At 35.3% G+C, this 23,122-nt stretch overlaps 2 protein-coding genes across 3 annotated transcripts in view; one reads left to right on the top strand and one right to left on the bottom strand.

Annotated features, from left to right (window-relative positions):
* Positions 1 to 2,976: 2,976 nt before the first annotated feature.
* Positions 2,977 to 8,949, top strand: Acsf2 (Acyl-CoA synthetase family member 2). Its single transcript, XM_073964958.1, has 4 exons — positions 2,977 to 3,268; positions 7,003 to 8,334; positions 8,394 to 8,535; positions 8,600 to 8,949. The coding sequence occupies exons 1-4, from the start codon at positions 3,171 to 3,173 to the stop codon at positions 8,858 to 8,860; spliced, it is 1,833 nt and encodes a 610-aa protein (XP_073821059.1). The 5' UTR covers positions 2,977 to 3,170; the 3' UTR covers positions 8,861 to 8,949.
* A 4,604-nt stretch (positions 8,950 to 13,553) lies between these two features.
* toc (toucan) overlaps positions 13,554 to 23,122 on the bottom strand; it is a 192,974-nt gene continuing 183,405 nt past the window's right edge. For both annotated transcript variants that reach the window (XM_073964955.1, XM_073964956.1), the window contains 3 exons: positions 17,448 to 17,643; positions 16,678 to 17,383; positions 13,554 to 16,614 (listed from right to left, as the gene is read on the bottom strand). In XM_073964955.1, coding sequence (XP_073821056.1) covers positions 15,441 to 16,614; positions 16,678 to 17,383; positions 17,448 to 17,643 — 2,076 coding nt within the window. In that variant the 3' untranslated portion in view covers positions 13,554 to 15,440. The remainder of the gene's footprint in view (positions 16,615 to 16,677; positions 17,384 to 17,447; positions 17,644 to 23,122) is intronic.

The following is a 23,122-nucleotide window of genomic DNA, read 5'->3' as shown; positions in this document are numbered from 1 at the left end:
AATTAGAAATATATTTAAATCACAGTTGCTTTCGTAAAATATCTGGCCAGATACATGTGCATGACGGAGGGTGAAAAGGACAAAATAAACCACGCAATCAGGATCCCTAGTTAGAACATATTACAGATATAATTAACAAAAATGTTGACCACGACACAATTGTACATTTTTACAATACATGGTGAATATTTCTTTAAAGAAAATGTATTTTTAGTTCAAATCGGATGCTTTTTTGTGTTTAATATTTTTTCACCAAATCAAAAATTTAAAAAAAAAAATATTTTTTTTTCTGCAAGTAGGGCACCTTCAAAAAAGTGATATATCTCCAAAAACGCACAAAATCTCACATTGGTAACTATGTAGTTGATTCAGAACCCTTTTCTGAAGATATTTCCGGTGTCAGAATTTCGGACAAAGTTGGACAATTTTGTAAAAGTCAGTAATATAAAACTATATTTTTGTAAAAAAAATATGTTGTGTCCTTTATGAGGAATTTTTCCGCTGCAAGAAACATTTTGAAGAATATTATATCTTAAAACAGAAAGTACACGCCGCCACCATTCCACTGAATATCATATCTATGTATTTGAATATTACCAAAGTCTAACAATTTGCGTATAATTTCTGCCCTAAGTTTTAATATTTTTTATTTTGCCTTCGAAATTTTGACTTTGACTTTGAATTATACCGCGAATTTTGAACATTTTTGAAAACAAATTGCATATCCCTTTAATATGACATGTTCTTTCTTTAAATCAAATTATAAAACTCTCCTTATTCAAAGTGCAAAAATCGACTTTTTGCCTAAAAACCTGTCCAAATTACCTATAGTGCAATGTACTGACTGTATCGCCTCCTCATAAAACAAGGTCATGCAGTGTGCACCTTAAGTAAATGAAAACCGCTTACACCTGAAAATTTGTTGCTGATACTGAAACGGCAATATTCATAGATGAGAAAAATCTAAAACCAAGAAAAAATCGCAGGAGGGATTTTTAAATAAATCGCGGTCAAAGGTCACACTTTAGGTTTATATTAGGTTTTCAGGATTTGGAAGTGGAAAGTCCTATGGAAATGGAAATAAAGAAAATGATGTAGTTGTAAAAACCCCTCTACAACATTTTCTTTAGCACCATTTCGATAGGACTTGCCGTTTCCAAGCAAAATCATGAAAACCTAAAAATGTGACCTTTGACCGCGATTTATTTAAAAATCCGTCCAATGTTTTCTTCTTGTTTTTGGATTTTTCTCACCTGTGAGCATTGCTGTTTCAGATCCCTCAAAAAAATTTCAGGTGTAAGCGGTTTTCATTTAATTAAGGTGCACCCTGCATGACATTCTTTTATAAGAAGGCGATACAGTCAGTACATTGTCCCCATTTGAAATTCTATATCTCAAAAATGGTAACGCTACGAAAATACCATTAAGGTCAATCTTGTAGAGAATTTTCACTGCTACAACACTTTTTCTAATTCCATTTCGATAGGTCTTGCGGTTTCCAAGCTTAATCGTGAAAAACTTAAAAAACCCTACAAATGTGAACTTTGACCGTGATTTATTTGAAAATCGCTCCGGCGATTTTTTTTTTTTGATTTTTCTGATCTATGAACATTGTAGTTTTAGAATCCGCAAAAACTTTTCGGGTGTTAGTACCTTTCATTTAAAGGTAGTTAAGGCGCACCGTGATCACAGGCTCAATCTCTTGTTTTATGAAAATGAGAATAATTACTATTATAAAGGTAATGTACAGTAAGACAACTAAACCAAATTGAAAAAAATTATGTTAATTCTTCATTTATGGCAACACATTATGTAAAAACTAATCGTTTTTTTGGTGTAAATATCTTGCAATTGGTCCGCAAAACAATATTCCGTCAAAGTATACATACACAGTTCATTTATTTGTTATAAAATGAGCTTAACCCAAAACTAAGATTCGACATGTTACACTCAATTATACTGGTTCGCCAATTTTTAGTAAATCTTGATATTTCGTTGAAGTATATTTTTCTAATGTTGTTTTCAAAATAGGCCCAAAAATGTTAGTTAATAAATAAAATGCCAACTTTTTGGAGATGATAGATCTTCCTTAAACTCACAATTTTCTCTCTAACGGTTTTTTCTATCACTTGTATTTTTCAAGAAATTCGGCGATGGCCTAGGCGTCGCGTTTTCATTATTCGGCACGAAAATATATATGAACCGATTTTAATATATTTTGGCACATTTATTGGTAGGGCATATTCCGTTAAACATTCCAAATTTCATTGAAAGCGGGTATATATAGCATGTTTGGTGCATCAAATACATGAAATCGGGCGAAAATATATATGGGAGCTGCATTGAAATCTAAACCAATTTCGATATATTTTGGCACATTTATTTGTAATCCAAATTCAGTCACACATCCCAATTTGTATCTGTAACCGTTTCATAGATATTTGATAACAAAATCAAAATTTTTTGAATTACCTCCGATTCTGATGCTTTATCTCCGGATCAATGCGGAATTTCTCTCTGAAAATTTCAAGAAGATCGGTTCCGCGGTTTTTGAGTCCATAAACTTCAAACATATAACCTAAACGAGCAAAAGTGGAAGAATCATATTATTTTGTATTTAAAAATTAACATAAATTATTCCGGTTCAGAATTACAAAATCGAAAATGTCCAGTTTTTTAGACTCCATAAAGAAGTTAATGCAAAAATGGGAGCAAATGGTCAATTTTTACGAATTTTACAGTCATTCAAATTCATTATTGTATACATTTTTTACTGATTGATAAGAAGAACCTATTATATACAATTCGTCAGCGATAAAAATTTGATTTTTTAGGATGACCTTTTCTCGACTCTATCTAAAATCAAGTCGCGAAATCACTGTTTTTGCTGGGTATGGTTACCCCAACTAAGCATTAAAGAATAAACAAACAAACGATAGAACGAAGATTTCATTGTAGTGAAAAACAAATGAGGCATTTAGTCGCTGTCGAAACAGCAAACTAAACTCACTATCGATCGGGTACAACGTCAACGGTGTTAGACAAGAGTTCGAAAAAAATTAAACAAATAAATACAATACACACACACAAATTATATGACTCCTTGCAAGTATTGAAGGATATTGTACAAATAACATTTTTGGAGTTTTATTTTGAGATTTTTTGGAAAAATGATCATCAAACGAGTTCACACATTAGGAAAACATTTGAATCGCAAGAGTGTGGTTTCAAAATACGCAGCAAACCCATTGTCTATAGTACTTCGTGGGTATGTGCTTAGAATATATTTGTTATCATAAAAATTATATGAAATACGTCGGCAAACACAGTAAAATTTGCAAAACTAAAAAAGAAACGACAGATATTGTAAATAGTGACAAGATAACTTATAATCAAATACACTTACATCCATAGAAATAAATATAAACAAATAATAATTTACAGTTTTAAAAGCTACTGAAAGTTAAACAAGAACCGAGAACAGAAAATACTGCATTGTTCTTATGTTTGCAATGCATAAATTAAAATCTTGGAATTGTAGATTATTCTATCACATCTCAATATGCAAGAACAATTAAAAAACATGTTACTACCTATAATTCAACATTTATGAGGAAATGGTTCTAAAGTTTAAAATCTAAATATTGCACAATTTTTTTAAAAATATGTTTAAAAAACTTGCTGTTTTTAAAATTTAAAAACGTGATTAAGCTGAAATAACGTTTGCTGACTTAGCAAATAAAAAACTAAAATTGAATCCCCAAAAGAATTATCGTTTGTTTTAAATTATAAGCTATTGAAACATAACATAATCTTTAATCTACGCACAGCACGCATTAACCTATTTTTGGTGTGTCCGACACACTTTTAGTTTCTTAGTGAGAGCCAAGTGTTTTTATACAAATTAACAAAATTTGCCCGCCAAAAATTGTTTGTGACCAAAGTTTAATACGGTCTTAAATGTATGCAAATATTAAAGCCACAAAACACCAAATTTGCGTTTCATTTCTTAAAATGTTAATTTTGAATTTGTAGGCAAACAATCATTAAGCACACATTAAGAAATTTGAAAGCTCTTTACATGTAAAAGACAACAACACCTTTGTGACGAGCGGTGAAGTAGTGTTTCTTAAGCCGACCATTCACTATCAAACTGCTTGTCCAACCGATGAATCCCTTCTATACGTGTGTGCTTCATATGGGTGCCCGGACATAACTCCCACGGACATATTTCCCAAAATGAATTTGGGCTTTGCTTCACGGACATAATTCCCAACGATATTTTTCTTAATTTCAAAATTATTTCTTTGCTTAATAAATTATAACAATAAAAATTTTTATAAATTATAGAGCAGAAGTTAGAATGTAAGTGGAATTATACATTTGAGAAGGCCTAAGTGCCAACCAATGGTGAAGTATCCATAAAATCCTCCTGATTTCATAAAATTATTTAAAAACGAAATTATGTCCGAAATTGTGCCAGTAGCAGTTTGGATAAGTTTTACCATACCACGGTATACGATGAAGACATTTTGTATACATGATAATTATTTCCATTTTTCAATATAGACATGTAAATATAACAGGTTCTTAATTTGGAGTAGTAAGACAACAATTATTTTTTTAATCGTGCCATTTTCAAAGTATTTTCATTTTTTTACAAACATTTTTGATTGTCTTTAATTGCGAAAATATTTGTTAAGAAAATCGCGCGATTTTTTCAGAAAGTATTTGCTCATTTTTACAAAAAAAAAAAACTTTTTATTTTCAGAAAGTATTTGAATACTAAAAAAAAGCTATTTATCTTGTTAAATTTTTGTAAAAAATCGCTCGATTTTTCATATATTTGTTATACCCTCCACCATAGTATAGAGGGTATATTAGGTTTTTTCCGTTTGTAACACATTGATATAATCATTTGCTACCCTATAAAGTTTATAAATATTTTTGATCAGCGTAAAATTCTGAGTCGATCTGTGCATGTCCGTCCGTCTGTGGTAATCACTCTAGCATCCACAAAATGGAGTTAGGATGCTGAAATTTTGGGAAGTTGCGTCTTTTGTTTGCAAGGCAGATCAAGTTCTATGATGGGCTATATCGGTCCACGTTTTGGTATAGCCCCCATATAACGGCACCTCCCGATTTGAGGTATTTTGAAGTTTTTAGTCACATTTTCAAATCCAATTAGTTATAATTTGACATTTAGGGTTCCTAGAGATCAACCTACTTATATTCCAAAGGATATGGGCATATGTCCATGTTTTGGTATAGCCCCCATATAACGGTACCTCCCGATTTTCGGTGTTTTGAGAATTTTAGCTACAATTTTCACCCGAACTAGCTGTAAATTGACATTTGAGGTTCTCAGTGGTCATCAAACTTCTCCACGGAACATCGCCAACATAGGTCCATGGTTTGGTATAGCTCCTATATAACGGTACCTCCCGATTTTCGGCATTTTGAGGGTCTACATTGTTTGATGGAACTACCATCAATTTAATTTGACTTTTGAGATTCTCTGCAGTTACAAAACTTTTCCACCAAAAATTTTAAAGATAGGTTGACACTTTGATATAGTCCCGTAGGTGGTACCTATCACCTGGCGGAACCCATTTTTTAGATTAGATTTGATAATTAAGACAATTGGTGTATCTATCCATGGTCGAACATTTTTTCCATCGCTTTGATTTGATTTTTAAATCGCTTTGATTTTTGTTGTAACAACTTGTATTAGCTGCCCCTATTACGATGGTACAACTTTTATCAGGGGAAAGTCCATACTTCCTGAGAAAATAGTCCGAAAGGTTTAAAATACCCCTATGGCAACATGTATAGTGGCTGGAGCGCACGATAACTCCCGAACGGATCAGCCGAATCTGTCTAAAATTTGGCGTTAATAATATGTTGTCCAAACTTAGTTTAATTTCGAAGACAGACCATATCCGTCAACTCCTTCAGGTCCTCCCCCGCAAAAGTTTGGAAAAATTGGGCTCACGATAATTCTTGGAGGGAGTAACCGATTTAGTCCATACTTTTCGTATTGTAATACCACTACGGGACATAGATAAGGTTCGAATATGGACTATATAAGTCCACTCCTTCGAGTACTTCCCACACAATTTGTGAAGAGTGCTGTTTAAGGCCTGCTCTCACATAGTTTTGTTTCTTTTTGTAACAACTTGTATTCTACTTACTTCTTGAGATAGTGGCCCAAAAGCTGCAAAAAAGCCTGCCGGCATCAATTACACTGAGTAGTACGTAAGATAACCCTCGAAGGGAGAAACCGATTTGGTCCAAAAGTTGTACATGGTATTTTATAGACGTCAGAAGTATTGTGTGTTACTTCTTTTCTTTAAGTCCGAGACGTAGGGTATATCTGTATCGGCCAAACCGACTGATACTTTTTCACTTGTTTACTTGAAAATCGAGAAATACTCTAATAAAAATGACCATAATAAAAATTATTCAAAATTATTTTACCTGATACAATTCGGTTTGTAATTTTAAAAGATTCCAAAATACATACAAACATTTGTAGGTGCGGTTAAAGTGGTGCAATTATTTTTTAGTAGCAACTGAGTGTTAAATCTATTCATTTTCTTCAAACTACATGTAGTAGTAAAATATTATGATATTTTGAGATAATTAATATGCACTAATATTGAAAAGATAACAACAGTTTAAACAAACATATTTCGATAACATTTTAAAATTTATTGGCGGTATCTAATCTGAAAATAGAACGCCTTAAGAAGGGTTATTGATATAACAATAAAATTAAGAGTCGGTTATTATGATAAGATGGCACGCCGTTTGCTGTTATCTTCAAATGAAATTCAAATAACACGCTTGTGCCAACACAACAGGAATAATCACCCACAGATAAATCATTTTGTATTAACACAGATTAATGCGGGTCTAAACTTATGTACAGGGATATTAACTTGTATTAAATTAAATGTTTAACCAAATTAAAAAAAAAACATTTTTATTTTTTTTCAGCGTTTCAAGTCATACATGCAGTCCAGCAACATCGTGGGAACAAAACCAAAGCTACATTTGCAATAAAGGTAAAAATCCATTAGTTTATCGTAATGTTGGCCAAGAATTGGAGAAGGCTGCAAGAGAACACGGGACAACCGAAGCTATTGTATCCTACCATGAGGCTAAACGATATACATTTAAGAGCCTGCTTGAAGAAGCAGATCGCATTGCTGCTGGCTTGCTTAAACTAGGACTGCAGAAAGGGGATCGTGTGGGTCTTTGGGGCCCCAATAACATTCACTGGTACTTAACAATGATGGGTGCCTGTCGGGCCGGTCTCGTGACGGTTGGTATTAATCCTGCTTTCCAAGCTCCCGAGTTGGAATACTGCTTAAAGAAAGTCAATGTCAAAGCAATTGTGTCCCCCCTAACACACAGAACACATAATTACTATGAAATTATAAGATCACTATGCCCGGAAATTGCTTCGAGTCAAAAAGGCGATATTAAAAGTGAAAATTTGCCACACCTTAAGGCAGTAATAATCGACACCGATGAAAATCTCAAAGGAGCTCTTCAATTTAATGAGTTGCTGGATATCGGCAATAAGGAGGATATGAAGGAAATTGAAAAATTACAACCCCATATCATACCCGACTCACCATGTAACATACAATTTACATCGGGCACAACAGGTCAACCCAAAGCTGCCGTTCTATCCCACTACAACTTCGTCAACAATGGCATTCACATTGGTAATCGCAACCAGACAACTGGAGCAAGAATATGCGTCCAAGTACCTCTGTTCCATGCATTTGGTGTCGTCGTTACGATTATGCCAGCTCTGACCCATGGTGGTACATTGGTTTTACCTGCTCCAGCTTTTAATCCCGAGGCTTCACTAAGATCTATAGTGGATGAAAAATGTACAGTTATTCATGGAACACCAACAATGTACGTTGATGTGATACGGAAACAAAAAGAGTTGAATTTGCCATTGAGTACCTTAAAAATGGCTCTAACTGGAGGAGCGATTTGTACGCCACAACTTTTCCTTGACATGCAGACAATTTTGAAAGTAAAAGAGTTCCGAAATGTCTACGGTCTAACAGAATCAACAGCGTCACTCTTCCAAACTGGTCCTAATGATACCGTTGAACAAATCTTGAATACGGTGGGTCATGTCCAAGACGATATTGAGGTGAAGGTTGTCGATACGAATGGCAATATTGTGCCGTTTGGTCAACCGGGAGAATTGTGCGTGAGAGGTTACTCCACCATGCTTGGCTATTATGGAGATGAGGAGAAAACGAAGGAAACAATTGGAGCCGATAAATGGCTGCGCACAGGGTAAGTCACTACTTGCAAAATAAAAATAGTATTGGGTAAACGTTTTCTTTCTTTTCCAGAGATCAATTTGTTTTACAACCCGATGGATATGGTCGCATTGTAGGACGCCTAAAGGAAATGATCATCAGAGGTGGCGAAAACATTTTCCCCAAAGAAATTGAAGATTTTCTTAATACCCATGAAAATATTATGGAAGCCTATGTAAGAAGCCAATGGTGTCCTTACAATTATCCATATAAATAAATGTCTTGGTGTATCATTGCAGGTAATAGGTGTTCCAGACGAACGTTTGGGCGAAGAACTGTGTGCCTTTGTGCGCTTACAAGACAAAACCAAAGAAATCTCCCGCGATACACTTAAAGAATTTTCAAAAGGCAGATTGGCCTACTTCAAAGTTCCCCGGTACGTTGTGTGTGTGGATGATTTCCCCAAAACGACATCGGGAAAAATCCAAAAATTCAAATTAGTCGAGCAATTTAAGGCTATGGTAGAAAATGATGATGTACGGTTAAAGCTAAAAAACTAGTTTAAATTAGATCCTACTCACTTGTCGTTAATATTTTGTGATATATTTTGTAATGATTTTTTAAAAATAAATTTATTGATTAGAATTTATTATAATGTGTATAATTTTTATTACTCTGCAAAGGAATTCAGAAATTTAAATAACTTTTTAATCGATAAATGCTACTGAATTCATATTCTGATGATGTGTATTCCAACTACCATGGAAAATAATTAAAAAAAATTGTCAACAGTTGGAGTTGACCTCCGCCGCGAGGTTATGATAACCACTGAGAGTATTCAATGGACTGGACATTATTTTGAGTCAACATAATTGTTTTCTAGTTATTGGAAATTTGATTTAGCATTGGAACATCTGGAAGACTAAACAATACTATCAACGATATGCCACATGTAAGTGAATCTTGATGGACAAACTGTCGACATTTTAAATGTCGATATGTAACTGTATGGAAGGGACACACAGAAAATGTTCAGGGGATATTGTGAGTTGGATTTGTCACAACGTAAGTAAGGGTGACGTAGGGGATGGAAGATACCAAGGAACGGTCCTGACCGGTTTTAACATGGCAAAGCCCAGGATTTATCTTGGTCCCTCTTTCATCCCAAGTGGACACTGACCTCCCCGTGGTGTCACCTGGGGAACTGCCTTTAACACCCGTTAAAGGTAGTGAGCTAACATGTGCCGCGCGTTCACCCATAAGAACGTTAAAAACTTGGGTTTGGGCGTCGGGTTAGTAACCCTCCCCTAGAAAAAACAGCCTACTATGAAAAAACGAAAGAAAAGAAAAACAAACCCCTCTAAAGTTGACGAACCCCGCAAACGTTTTAAGGACCATGATCTGCGAATCTGCACCTGGAATGTTCGCACTCTTTATAGAGAAGGTGCAGTCTTCGCATTGGCAGACGTACTTGAAAAGTACAAGACCGATATTACTGCCATACAGGAAATACGATGGATTGGGAAAGGCGTCACAACAACACCTAAAGGTGACGCACTGTATTATAGCTGCCATGACGTAAAGCATGAGTTTGGTTGTGGATTCGTAGTTAGTCGGAGACTAAAACATCTGGTATCCAGCTTCACTCCAGTGAATGAAAGACTTGCTGCAATTCGAATAAAAGCTAAATTCTTCAACATCAGCTTTATTTGCGCTCATGCTCCCACTGAAGAAAAGGATGAACAGACCAAAGATATATTTTACGAGCGCTTAGAAGAAACATATGACCGTTGCCCTGCCCATGACATTAAAATCATTCTAGGCGATTTTAATGCCAAAATTGGAAAGGAGAATATCTTTGGCCCAACAGTCGGGAAATTCAGTCTCCACAGTGAAACATCTGACAATGGTATGAGACTGATAGACTTTGCAGCTGCAAAAAGCATGGTAGTTAGCAGTACCAGATTTAATCATCTCGATATTCATAAGGGCACCTGGCTGTCTCCAGATCAGAAAACAAGAAACCAAATTGATCATGTTGTGATAGATGGAAGACATTCATCGAGCGTGTTGGATGTACGATCGTTCCGAGGCGCAAACATTGATTCGGACCACTACCTTGTTGCAGCAAAGGTACGCACCCGCTTAAACGTAGCAAACAAAGTACGAACAGACACAACACGAAAGTTAGACATCGGTAAGCTGCAATCACAACAGATAGCCACAGCATATTCCACTCAACTAGCCCAATTGCTTAATCAAAGCCCTCCTCATCCCGATAACATATCAGCGCAATGGCAAAGCATTGCCCACTCCATGCAAACAGCCGCAAAATCCATACTTGGATACCAGAGGCCTCCACCAAGGAATCCATGGTATGATGAGGAGTGTCGTGCTGCCACCGAAGAGAAAAATGCGGCATATAAGGCTACTTTACAATCCGTAGCAACGCGTAGCGCACGAGAGAGATACAGGGAGAAAAGGAGAGAGGAGAAACGTCTTTTCCGCAGGAAAAAGAGAGAGATGGAAAAGCGGGAGTGTGAAAAAATCGAGATGTACAGGAGCCAGAATGAAGTCCGAAAATTCTACCAAAGAGTCAAGCATCAAACTGATGGCTTTGGTACAGGCACATCCTCCTGTAGAGACCAGCAAGGTAATTTGGTAACTGATACAGATAGTGTACTCAGGATATGGAAAGAACATTTTTCAAATCTGTTGGTATCCAATAGCAGCGAAGACGACGAAGATACCACAGTCCCAATCCCAGAAGATGGTATTGAATGTATACCGCCCAGCCAAGATGAGGTAAAGACAGCAATAAATCGGCTGAAGAATAATAAGGCAGCAGGGGCCGATGGCTTACCAGCCGAGCTGTTCAAAACCGGAGGCGACACGCTGATAAGGTGTATTCATCAGCTAGTTAGCACCATCTGGCAGGAAGAACGAGTACCCGACGATTGGAACCTGAGTATCCTGTGCCCCGTCCACAAGAAGGGAGATAAGACTGTATGCTCTAACTATAGGGGCATAAGTCTACTCCCTATTGCCTACAAGATCGTGTCAGGGATATTGTGCGAACGACTAAAGCCAATGGTCAACGAGATTATTGGACCATACCAATGCGGCTTTAGACCTGGCAAGTCCACCATTGACCAGATATTTACCCTGCGGCAAATCCTGGAGAAGACCCAAGAGATGCAGATCGACACCTACCACCTTTTTGTCGATTATAAAGCAGCCTTCGACAGTCCGCTGCGCTCAAAGGTATTCCAAGCCATGTCTGAATTTGGTATTCCCGCAATGCTCATCCGGCTTTGTAAAATGACTTTAACTGACACGAGGTCCTCAGTTAAAATAGGAAAGAACCTCTCCGAAGAGTTTGGTACCAAAAGAGGTTTCAGACAAGGAGACAGCCTTTCGTGTGACCTCTTCAACATCCTGCTAGAAAAGGTTATACGAGAGGCAAACGTCAAAAGAAGTGGCACAATCTACACCAATAGTCACATGTTACTTGCTTATGCTGATGATATAGACATCATGGGTCGATCAGTAAAAGAAGTAACTGATACCTTTATAAAAGTCGAAGGAGAATCTGCTAAAGTGGGTCTGGCGGTAAACGGTGAGAAGACCAAGTTGATGGTGTCGACGCGCAATGCGTCCATTGAGCTCGGACCGACTGTGGAAGTTGGTTCCTATAATATTGAGGTAGTAAAAGACTTCGTCTACCTCGGCACCTCCGTCAACACAACAAACGACATCAGTTGTGAAATAAAAAGAAGAATTGTATTGGCCAACAGATGCTACTTTGGATTAAGTAAGCAGTTTAAAAACAAAGCCACATCTCGTCAAACAAAAATAACGCTCTACAAAACACTGATACTACCCGTGCTGATGTATGGCTCCGAAGCCTGGGTACTTGCGCAAGCAGACATGGCAGTGCTTGGTGTGTTTGAGAGAAAAATTCTTCGAAAGATCTACGGACCAATCTGCGTTGACGGTGAATATCGACGTCGCATGAACCACGAGCTGTATCTGCTATACAACGACATCAATATTGTTAAACGTATCGAGATGCAGCGATTGCGTTGGCTAGGCCATATCAAAAGAATGAGCGATGATGAACCCACTAAAAAGGCGTATGAATACATGCCACATGGCGGTGCACGCAGAATTGGCAGGCCAAGGAATAGATGGCGCAAACAAGTGGATGATGAGATGACAAGGCGCGGTATTCCAGAGAGCAAAGCAACAAATAGAGAGGAATGGAGATCTCTTCTTAGTTCGGCCTATAGAACAAATGTTCTGTAATGGGCCAGCTAAGTAAGTAAGTAAGTAAGTAAGGACAGTGCTAATAAAAATAAATAATAAAAAATAAATTAATTACTAACTAAAATTCAAGTTGACTGTAATGCCAAAGTGGCAGTATGCTGCGTTATTGGAAGTATGGTCTCGCCGTATCATCTCATGGATGAACTACATGCAATTGGACGAATATTTATATGAGTGTCACTTCAACATATGATTGGTGCAACAATAGCAATCGCCCTTTGAATAAAAATTACCTTTCTCAAATTTTACCGACGGACGGACATGCATAAATCGACTCAGAATGTGATGCTATGTAGATTGTCAAAAGTCATCATGGGCTTACTTTAATTTCATTTCCATATGATATACAAATAAATGCACAGTGTTGTGGTGTAGGGTATGAAAATAAATGTATCTTCGTTTTGGTAGGAAGCCTAATAATAGTTCCAGTGACAGTGATATGATCCAAAATGACGAATCTAACTGACCAAATCGACATTCGTTCAGACCACTTTAAAGTCTATTCACTGGCCCATATTTATAACATTTAAACAGTGCTTATTTGCGATAAATAAACTAAATCAAAATGTTCCATTTGAAATGTAATTCGTAAATCAGTTTATTCCATTTGTAACAAAAAAATGGTTTCTAAATAACAAATTTAAAAACCAATGCGAAATAATTTCGTACCATGCTTTTTTCGATTTTCGTATGAAATGTTTTAGATTATTAACTAAATCAATTTCAAATTAAAAAATCTAAACACAAATTAAATGTTCTAGTGGAAATTTTTTGAATAATGAAATTGGAAAGAAAATCGAGCGAATGTTTTTAAATTACTTCTGACAAGGTGTTGTAATTCTTATATTCCGTCTTAGAAATTTTGCATAACATTTAGCCTGTCTCAATGCCGTTCGTTCCATTATTCTTTAAATAAAACAACAATTTTCATTTGAATATTTTCAAAACAATATTAATGTTTTTGTTTTCTTTATTTTACTTAATTCTTGTTTGTTCATTTGCAAAATATTTTTGCTCATAAATTATTAATAATATTATTATTGTTGCTATTCTTATCATAACTTTTTGTGTTTGCTATTCAAATAGTCGCTTCAAATTAAATACCATCTACGCATACATACTTATATATCGTGATTTTGAGGAGGAGAATACTAAAAATAATCATGAACCAGAGATAATTTAAGATTAACATCCAAACAGAGTGGAAAAACATTTGAGTTTTGGTTTTATACAAGAAAAAAGTAGAATATATTTCAAAATGCCTTAAAGCCTGAAATATTAATGACATTAACATTGGCAGACAAGTGACTTCATTAAAACAAAGAATTTTGTAGTTCCACTCTGAATTATCTGAATTTTGATTGGGAAAAGTGTATAAAATGTTTTAGCATTTGTATGGGTCATCTTAAAACTAGTTTCAAGATAATGATTTTCTAATTTTAGGTTTTCAGTGTTTTGGTTCATTTGCCTCATTTAAACAAGCCTTACTGCTGCTGAAGCTTATAATTTAATGATGATCGTAATATACTAATATAATATTTGCAATAATAATTATTTAACAAACAATCTAATTAAGGACAAGGACGAGAATAAATTTACAAATTTGTCAAAGCCATAAATAAATATGTGATTAGATGAAATAAATACTTATAAACAATTTAAGACACGGCTGTATTTATTTGGGAGTGGCCACTATTCAAATCCTCTACTTTTACGGATCCTGTGCAGGCAGACCACTTACATTATTTTTTATATCGTATCTAAATGCCATACTCTAGGAAAACGAAAACAACAATCAATAGACGGTTTTGGGTTCTCTTCGGCTCGCATTATTCTTACGAATGTAAATATGTATGTACTCTATAAATTCTACCAAACCAAAGCTAAACATGTTGTAGCCTGATAAGATGCAATTCTTACGTAAAGGATAATAATTCCGAAAATGAAGCAATATTCTTAATTTCAGTGTATATCATTAGTCTGTTCCTTTCGACGATAATAACCTACAATTCCAAGACATCGCACTTGGCCAAAAAACAAATATCAAAAGAAAAAATTTAAAGAGCAAACTTTTCCACCTTGATTATCGATCAATGACAAAATGTGTAAGCTAGAGTTCAATTTGCATTTGACCAACAAGTCTGACAAACAATAGTTGTTTTATGACCAAATGGACGATGCTTTCTATTCCAAATTGAGAAAACAATTGATTTTGTTCTTAGTTTGTATGTAACATTGTATCTCTCGTTTTTTATTTCTTTTTATTGTAGTTTCTTTGTAAGAAAGAGTTGGTTGGCTTTTTCTCTTGTTTTGTATTCCCTATATTATTTTATTAAACAAGTTCACAAATAAATAAAATATATACTATATTGTAGGTATGTACATGTAACAGATTTTAAATATTTTTCTTTTTCATTTTTAAAGTAAAAGTTAACTAAACGTAAGTGATTAGCATAAAATGTTGTTGTTGATGTTGTTTTAAATTTGAAATTTCAATCAAAACAGACGCACCAAGAGGTTTTATTGCATTGGTCAACGCGCGCTGGCAAACTCGCCGAACGTAGTGACCACCGAACGGGTGGTACAAATATGCCTCCATCATTCCCCAGTGGTAGCAGGAGTTTTTGCCTTCCAAGTCAATTCTAAGTGGGTGTGTTCTTTTCAACAATGGTGATGATTTGCGCAAATGTGTGCCATTATTCTACTTTCAATGGTCAAGATAAAGTGGAGCTCCAACTCATGCTTACCACCTTAAAAACTATCCTCATCGTCCTCTTGGACTTCATACATGTCATGATGACCTAGGTCATGTCATAGCGTAGAACTGTTTGCGAGGCCATCTGCATCTTCGGACCAGCTGACTTCCATGGGGGTACCCGATAGGCTGTTCATTTTCTCCATTAGCAAGACATCTTCTATGGACATGCGTGCATTTTTCAATTGGTTGGATGAGTTGGTCGAATCAGAATTGGCCGACGATGAGGCTGTACTGACAACATCATCTGACGAGGCCGAACAACTTTCGTCCTCAGAATTTGTACCCGAAACCATAGCTTCTCCGGCAGACTCTTGTATTTCTTGGCATTTCTTTATAACCTTCAAGTCCTGTACTGAGGGATGAGAGGGAAGCGAACGCATCTCTAAGCGTTCGCCTTTATTTAAGGCGGAGGTGTCACAGGTAATGAGTTTAGCACTGCTACGCCTAAAAAGGGTATCTTCGCTCTGTTCATTGTCGATTTTTAAAGTTGAGGATCTGGGCCTAAAGGGAGAGCTGGACGTGAGAGGTTCTTTGAAGTCAGCCGGTTCTAAGCTTTTGCGTGAATTACCCGAAGACAGTTGTCGCGACAACTTTGAGGATGATGACTTTTGCTTCTGCTGTAAGGCTTCACAGCCCTTGACACTAACTGATTTTGAGCGTATACGTGGGTGTAATCTATTATTAAATTCATTTGTTTCAACTTTGGAATGTTCTCTTATCACGGAGGTGGCGGACATGGACTGGGATAGAGGATTTGGCCCAGTTGTATCCAATAAACTATTATTAAATGTTTGCCCCGCACTGGCACTGACCGACAGTTGTTTTCTCATAGAGGAACTACGTTCCACAGATCTAAATGAGCCAGCACGCTTGACCATTTTCGTAGCAGCAGCTTCTGGAGTTTCATCGTCCATCTCGAGTACCCATGACACTGAATCGGTTTTCTCGATAACGCCCTTGATAACTGGTGAACTGGGTGGTGAAATATCATCCATGTGTAACGATGTATTTAAGGCAGATCCATTCGAAGAGGAACGATTGGTCATTGAAGTCGACGACATCTCATGGGATGAGAGTTCGTGCAGTTTGGTCTCGACAATGTGTAACTGTTCCGAACGTTGTTTCAATTGCCACTGTAAGGCTTCATTGTCATAGGACAATCGGGTGCGTTTAACCGTCTCGTGATTGAAGGCTTTCTGGATCTCATCAATCTGCCTTAGATATTCCCTGCAAAAATGAAACAGATATTAGCAAATGCATAAGGAACACGTTCACATAAGTGTAACTTACTTTTCTTTTTCCGATTTTATTTCCATTTCCGATAGCAGCATTTCATTCTTTGACTCCAACAGAGAAATCTTTGCCTGCAAAGCTAGTTTCTCATCGGCGTCCCTCAACAATTCTTCATTTTGTTTGGTTAACTTGGAGATTTCTTTCTGTTTCAATTCCAGAACGCATCTTAAGCTTTCTATTTCATTTTGGAGTCGTGATAGTTCCATGTTACCCACGGCCGAACACGAGGAGGTGTTTCGTGGTGAGCAGACTCCACTTTCATTGAGGCTTCTTCGTGTTGTACGCAGGATGGCAATTTCATCATTCGAAAGATTAAGTTTATCCTTCAAATCTCGTTCGTTGCTCTCCTTTTGTGTCTTAAGCCTGTCCAATTCTTTGGTTAAAGACTTGATGCGGTCCATCAGTTCAAATTCACGTTCTGCAGACTGCTGTAAACGCTTGGAACATGAGTCCTCCATTTGGGTAAGTCTGTCGCGTAATTCCCGATCAGAAATCTCCAAATTTTTCAAACGTTGTTGGAGCGCATTCTCTCGTTCCTCGTAACTTTTTATTTGATCCGATTTTTCGGAGACCTTCAATTCCATTTCATTGCGATAGCTATCGAAATTGTTGCGATATTCCGCTTGAGTATTTTCCAGTTGTGACTGTAAAGCCGAAATTTGCTGTTTTGCTGCACCTTCGAATTCCTCAAGACTTGATCGGGCTAAGTGAAAATAAATTTAAAATAAGCTCAGGAATGTTTAAGACAATTGAACATTTTTTCCTACCTTTGTCCAATTCGCAGCGATGCAACGCCTGCAATTCATTTTCTCTTTGGATATAGAATGCATCCTTATCACAAAGTTGATCCTGTAATTCGGAACAAGTACTTTTAGCCTCATCCAGCAATAACAAGGTCTTCTTAAGTTTATCCTTTATTTTAGCATTCTCGGATCTCAGCGATGGACATGAAAAAGCGTCCAACTGTAAATGGAGATTAAGGAACATTATCAACGGCAATTAGAAGAGATTAAACAGGTAGAAGAAAAGGATAATACTAATGGTCTGTCAACTGTACTTTTTCCTAATTAGACTGTAATGACACATACCGCAGATGGAGAATGTAAATCATCGGATTTGCATTGGCAAGCGTTGGGTGAAGCCAAGGGAGTCCAAGAAATCAATTCCATATTTTCATTTGAGAGTTTTTCGTTGGGAAATACAAATTTGGCAAACATTTTTCAAGTTTTATAACAAATTCTTCTCGAACAAAATGTGTGAATGTGTTAAACGCTCTACAACTAAAAGCAAACTGATGCCTACGTCACTCAAAACTCTCTATTTATACTAGCGTAGATTGTTTATGTCCTGCAAGCAGGTAGCAGGTAGAACAACCAACATCTGTTCTATTGTGTCCGCATTCTAATTACACACATTTTTTTGACGAGCACATGTGTCCGCTTAACTCTACACCCAGCTCTCTTTAGAGCAACTGTTGCTTCGTCTAAATAAATAACTCCTATCGCGTACAACAATTGGCCTTAGATCCTATTGTCATTTGTGATTACATTCGAGCATTCCCTTCTTAGCAAACATACTCGTAAAACGGGTACAATCTGAATGAAATCTCTGTGTGTGCATCTGAATGTTTCTATTTCAATATTGGGTTTCATTTCTGTTTAGATAAGTGTGTTTGATGAGTACAGTACGCAAACAGTGATGGCTTCCTTAAAACAAAGTTCCGAAATATAAATAAAAAATTGACTAAACAAAAATATAAAATTTTTCAATAACACTCACTATTGATAATTCTTATCTGTACTTACATACAATACTCCCTGTTATGAAGGAAGAAAATGTTATTTAGATAACAATTTCTAAATCACATACAATGTTCATGCGTATGCAAAAGGATAATAGACATTCATATGCATATGGTAGCCGGATATTAAAGAGAAAGTCTGCACCTCATAACAAATACAATGAGAAAATTTTTCCTGAAAGGAAAATTTTTAGAACCAAAAAAAATCGAATCTGGCGCGATCGAAATGTGATATCTTACACAAAAACGTTAAGCCTTTAAGAAAAAATTTCCTTTTAGGGATCAAGCAAATATTTCTGTAGGGTCTCAGGGAAAACGTAAAGATATGATAGTAGGAATTAACTTAAAGCTCGCGTATCAGTATCCAATGTTTTTTTGGGCAGAAGCCAGCAATTATTAGGAATATAAATGTATTACACCATTTTTGTATAAATTCAAAATTCAGATTTTCATATTCATACAGATATGATATGACATCAAATTTTGTACCCTTTTTGTACAGTCAGCCAGAAATTTACCACAAAATACTCCTAGCGGTTCTTATAGTTTTTGGATCTTAATATACATACATACATATGTACACGTGCATGTATCTGCAAACATATTACATAAAAACATTTCAAATTTTGTCTTCTAACTTGATTGATTTAAGACATTTTATAACGTTTAATGAGGCAAATACTTAATTGAGGTAATGTACATAAATGACAAGGCTAATTTTATTCTATTCTATTTGTTCTAGCCTCTAATCTGAAATTTCTGTTTTGTAGTGTCTCCAATCTCAAATTTCCTCTTAGTACTTAAGGGTACACTCTTTTCAAAAATTTAATTTAATTTTAAAATTTCATCAACCCAATATCCAAAATTATAATCCACGTGGATTAGAATTATAATTTAATCTGTTTCCAACAATAACCATTTACCCAAAGAATAGAATGGTCAATGATTAACTCCTTCCTTTTATGCTGTGTAGTCATCATAAGAAGATTTCGATAATCTGCCAAGAGTTAGATTTGTAAACCGGACAAGGAGTTTCCAGCAATTACCACGGACTTGGAATGTGATTACATAGTCTGCAGATATTATGAAGTGTTTGGTCATAGAGTAAAATTACGTAGTTTTTGTTCAACATCTGTTGAGGACCTAATCATTGCATACTTACACACTATGCACATATGTACAGTTTGTCAAGGAAATGTTTTCAAAGTAAGGCAAACCCCCTTTCTTGTATTAATTTGAAAAAATGAAAAATAGTTGTAATAAAAATGTCGGGTTTTGCAAGAATGTGTAAAACGAGATAGGATGTATAAATTAAACCATGTAGTACATTTGATACTAGATACCTTGTATTGTATTATACATATATTTTCAAAATTTAGCGGAAGTCTCTATAAATTTTTTACATTTTATTAGTTTTATTGTCAAGGCCTACAGAAGGTCGGCCATTCAGAGTACTGTTAACAACATTTGACAACAAACATAATAGATTTTACATTATTGTGATTTTAGTTTCTTTGTATTTTAAATCACAATAATGTTTTTGACATCAAACATAATAATCAGCTGGGCTTATTGGGCGACCTTATGTAGGCCTTGTTTATTGTTAATGGGGATCTGCTACCAATTAGAGGGTTACCATATGCACCAAACAAACTATCGATATTGTTTAAATTTCTTTTGTTTTTGTAACAACAATAAAACAAACAAATGAAATTGTTGTAAAATAAACAATGAGTAAAGTTGTTATAAAGTTAAAGAATAGGTCCCCAGAGAGTGGTTTATTTCACTCAAATTTATTTAAGATTTAAAATATTTCATGAAACATTAAATGTCGTGATTTTCAAATATTTACCGAAAACACAGGATATTGTGGAACATCCATTACATTTTGAAAACATTTGTCTGACATTTTGCATTGACATTTTGCACTGGTTATGGTTGTTATTGTGGAGCTACAAGGTTTAGTTACACTGTGCAACACTGGAAATGCAAACAACTTCTAATGGGCATTTTCTGAAAGTACATATTGAGACTACAAAAACCTTAATTGGGTTTTGTGTTCTTAGATCGGGTTCAGATTTTATTGCCTCATCTAAACCGACCTAAAATGAGCCCTTTTTCCAGTGATCGGACCTTTATCTCCGAAACTAATAAGAATTTTGCTTTGCAGTCTTCAGCAATAATGTAGCCCTAAAGTAGTAGAACTTATGTGTCAAACAGATGAACTAGGAAAAGCTGCATCTAGCGCATCAAACTCGTTAAAATATAGAAAAGTTTACATAATTTCTAAAATTCTGGTAAGTAACAACCAAACTGTTGGGAGTTGAAACAAGTAACAATTCTAAAAATTTTCCAAATAATGTGGCCATCAATTCTTCAGACCATTCTGAAACTCTAAAATGGTTATTTCACGTTGATTAAGGGGTATTTCATAACATACCTTTTACAAAACTTATTTCAAACAATGTTCACACAGGCTGTTTATTCTCATGTTGGGGATTTCAATGAATTATTGAAATATTTACCAAATTGTTGTTGAAAAATTTGCTATAAACAAGGCGATAGAGGCATTTTAAAACAATACAATATTCTGAAGAGTTGTGTATTACATTCCAGAGAATATTTTCCCAAAAGGCAACATTAAGAAGAATTTAACATTTTGGGAGATACGCTGCGAAATATACACAAATTATAGAATTTTTAGATATATTATAAAATTTCAGGCAATAATGCAGTTTTTCGAGTTCACTATTTTTTTTTTCTTCTTGCTCTTATCTACAAGTTTGCTGCTGATGTCCAAACAAGATTCGTATTGGTTTCAGAGATACATCCCCGATTTGTTTTAAAAATTCGATATTTAACCATGTTTAGATGAGGCCATAAAAACCGAACCCGATCTAAGAAAACAAAACCCAAATATGGTTTTTGCCTATTGGTCCTCTACTTTCATAAAATTCTGGAAAGAAGTTGTTTGCACGCGATTGGCTCAAAAATGTTGCACAGTGTTATTTATTTATTTATTTATTTATTTATACATCCAATCTTGTCTTAAACAAGTCGACAAACTAATTTTTGCAAAAAATCCGACGTTTTTACCACAAATATTTCAAAAGCAAATATTCTCGATAACATTTCCTTGACAAACTGTATGTGCTGTAATGCAAACAATATTGACACATGTGTAAATATTTGCCTGTTTTCCCTATGTACGAGCAGCAAATGAATTTTTGCACAACATGAAAAGGCATACGTCTAAAGAGACAAGTCACTACTTAAATATCTTTATCATATCGTGGGTGTCATGCTTAAGTGTTCCATACATCATTTTTCACTTTTTGAGATATAGGTGATTCTTAGGGGTTTCGCGTATGCTCTTTCTGAAATTTTGGTCGGCATTTTCCTATCTGCTCTAATTTCCGAGATATCAACCGTTCGGCCCGAAAGCTTAAGTTCTTTTCAGGTATGAAATTATTATTTTAATAACTTATGAATTTAAAAATGCATTCCAAAAATCAGAACTGTAATTTTCGATTTAGAAGGTTTGAATTTATAATATGGGAAAGGTATTTGTCACTTTGATACATGTGATTTACAATATTTTGTATTTGTGTCGTGTGGATATGGAACAATTCGACAAAAATTCTATTTTTATAAAATGCTCTATAACTATTTCATTCCAACAGATATTTCTCTAACTTTTGGCATTACTAATAAATCTTGTCAAAAATATAAATATTTTCTTCAGTCAGCTCCAAGCAGTTGTGACGCAAACATTAAAATGCGATTGTCTCAAAACCGGAAAATGGTGCATGGAACACTTAAGCATGAAACCGACTATATATAAACAAATGCTAAATGTTAGGAGTCGTTTTTAGCGAAACTGTTAAGATGTTTCAATACCAGGTATGATCGCACTAAATCAACAAAAATAAATACATAAAACTCTTCAGGAACTCCTACAGATAATCCCAAGTTTAATCCAATGGCCATCGACTCGAAAAAGCCGTTTTTAAAATAATAGTCATTATGAACGCCTTTTTAGACCGATCACATGTTACAAATGCGCTTCTACTTCTCATGCCTAAGTCTGCTTTAAATTATACTTTCATTTAATTGCAGGTATAAATGATTAAGCAGGCATCAATTCCAGGTATTCAATCCAATTGGCGATGTTCTTATTACTATTAGTTATGTCTCAAGGGTTCGATAGTTCGTTAATTATAAATTTTGAAGAATTAGAGTCACGATATGTTCTGCGAAAATAATCCTCAGTCTATTTGAATTAGAACATATCGATCATTTACTCCAAGAGTGCCATAACCCAAAAAATGCGTTTTCTGAGTTAGCAATTTATACTTTCTACGACTTCTACTTTATCTTGTGTCAAATGTTCATGTTAATATCTCTAAAACTCAACGAAAAATAAAAAAATAAAACTCAACTAAAATACTTCAAATCATGCTTGATCTTACATAGAGTTCTTAACAAAAGATTGTCTAAATAGTTTTTTTATTTCTTTTGTAATAATCTTTTTCTAAGTTGGCAAGTAACATTTTAATCGGCTACTTAAAATGCGTTTTTTCTCGAAACTGAATTTTTTGAGATGTGACACTTGAGTCAACGAGCGATAGTATCCCAGAA

This window comes from Musca autumnalis, unplaced genomic scaffold, assembly GCF_047663935.1.
Source record: "Musca autumnalis isolate F117 unplaced genomic scaffold, ASM4766393v1 scaffold_2, whole genome shotgun sequence".
In the NCBI taxonomy this organism is placed as follows: Eukaryota; Metazoa; Arthropoda; class Insecta; order Diptera; family Muscidae; genus Musca; species Musca autumnalis.
This window is presented reverse-complemented; position numbering and strand designations above follow the sequence as displayed.

What these genes read in the sequence shown, in the direction of transcription:
- Acsf2 (XM_073964958.1), top strand. Translation starts at nt 3,171, where the DNA reads ATGATCATCAAACGAGTTCACACATTAGGAAAACATTTGAATCGCAAG. An exon ending in TTGTCTATAGTACTTCGTGG is followed by an intron (nt 3,269 to 7,002) that starts GTATGTGCTTAG and finishes ATTTTTTTTCAG; the next exon opens with CGTTTCAAGTCATACATGCA. An exon ending in GATAAATGGCTGCGCACAGG is followed by an intron (nt 8,335 to 8,393) that starts GTAAGTCACTAC and finishes TTTCTTTTCCAG; the next exon opens with AGATCAATTTGTTTTACAAC.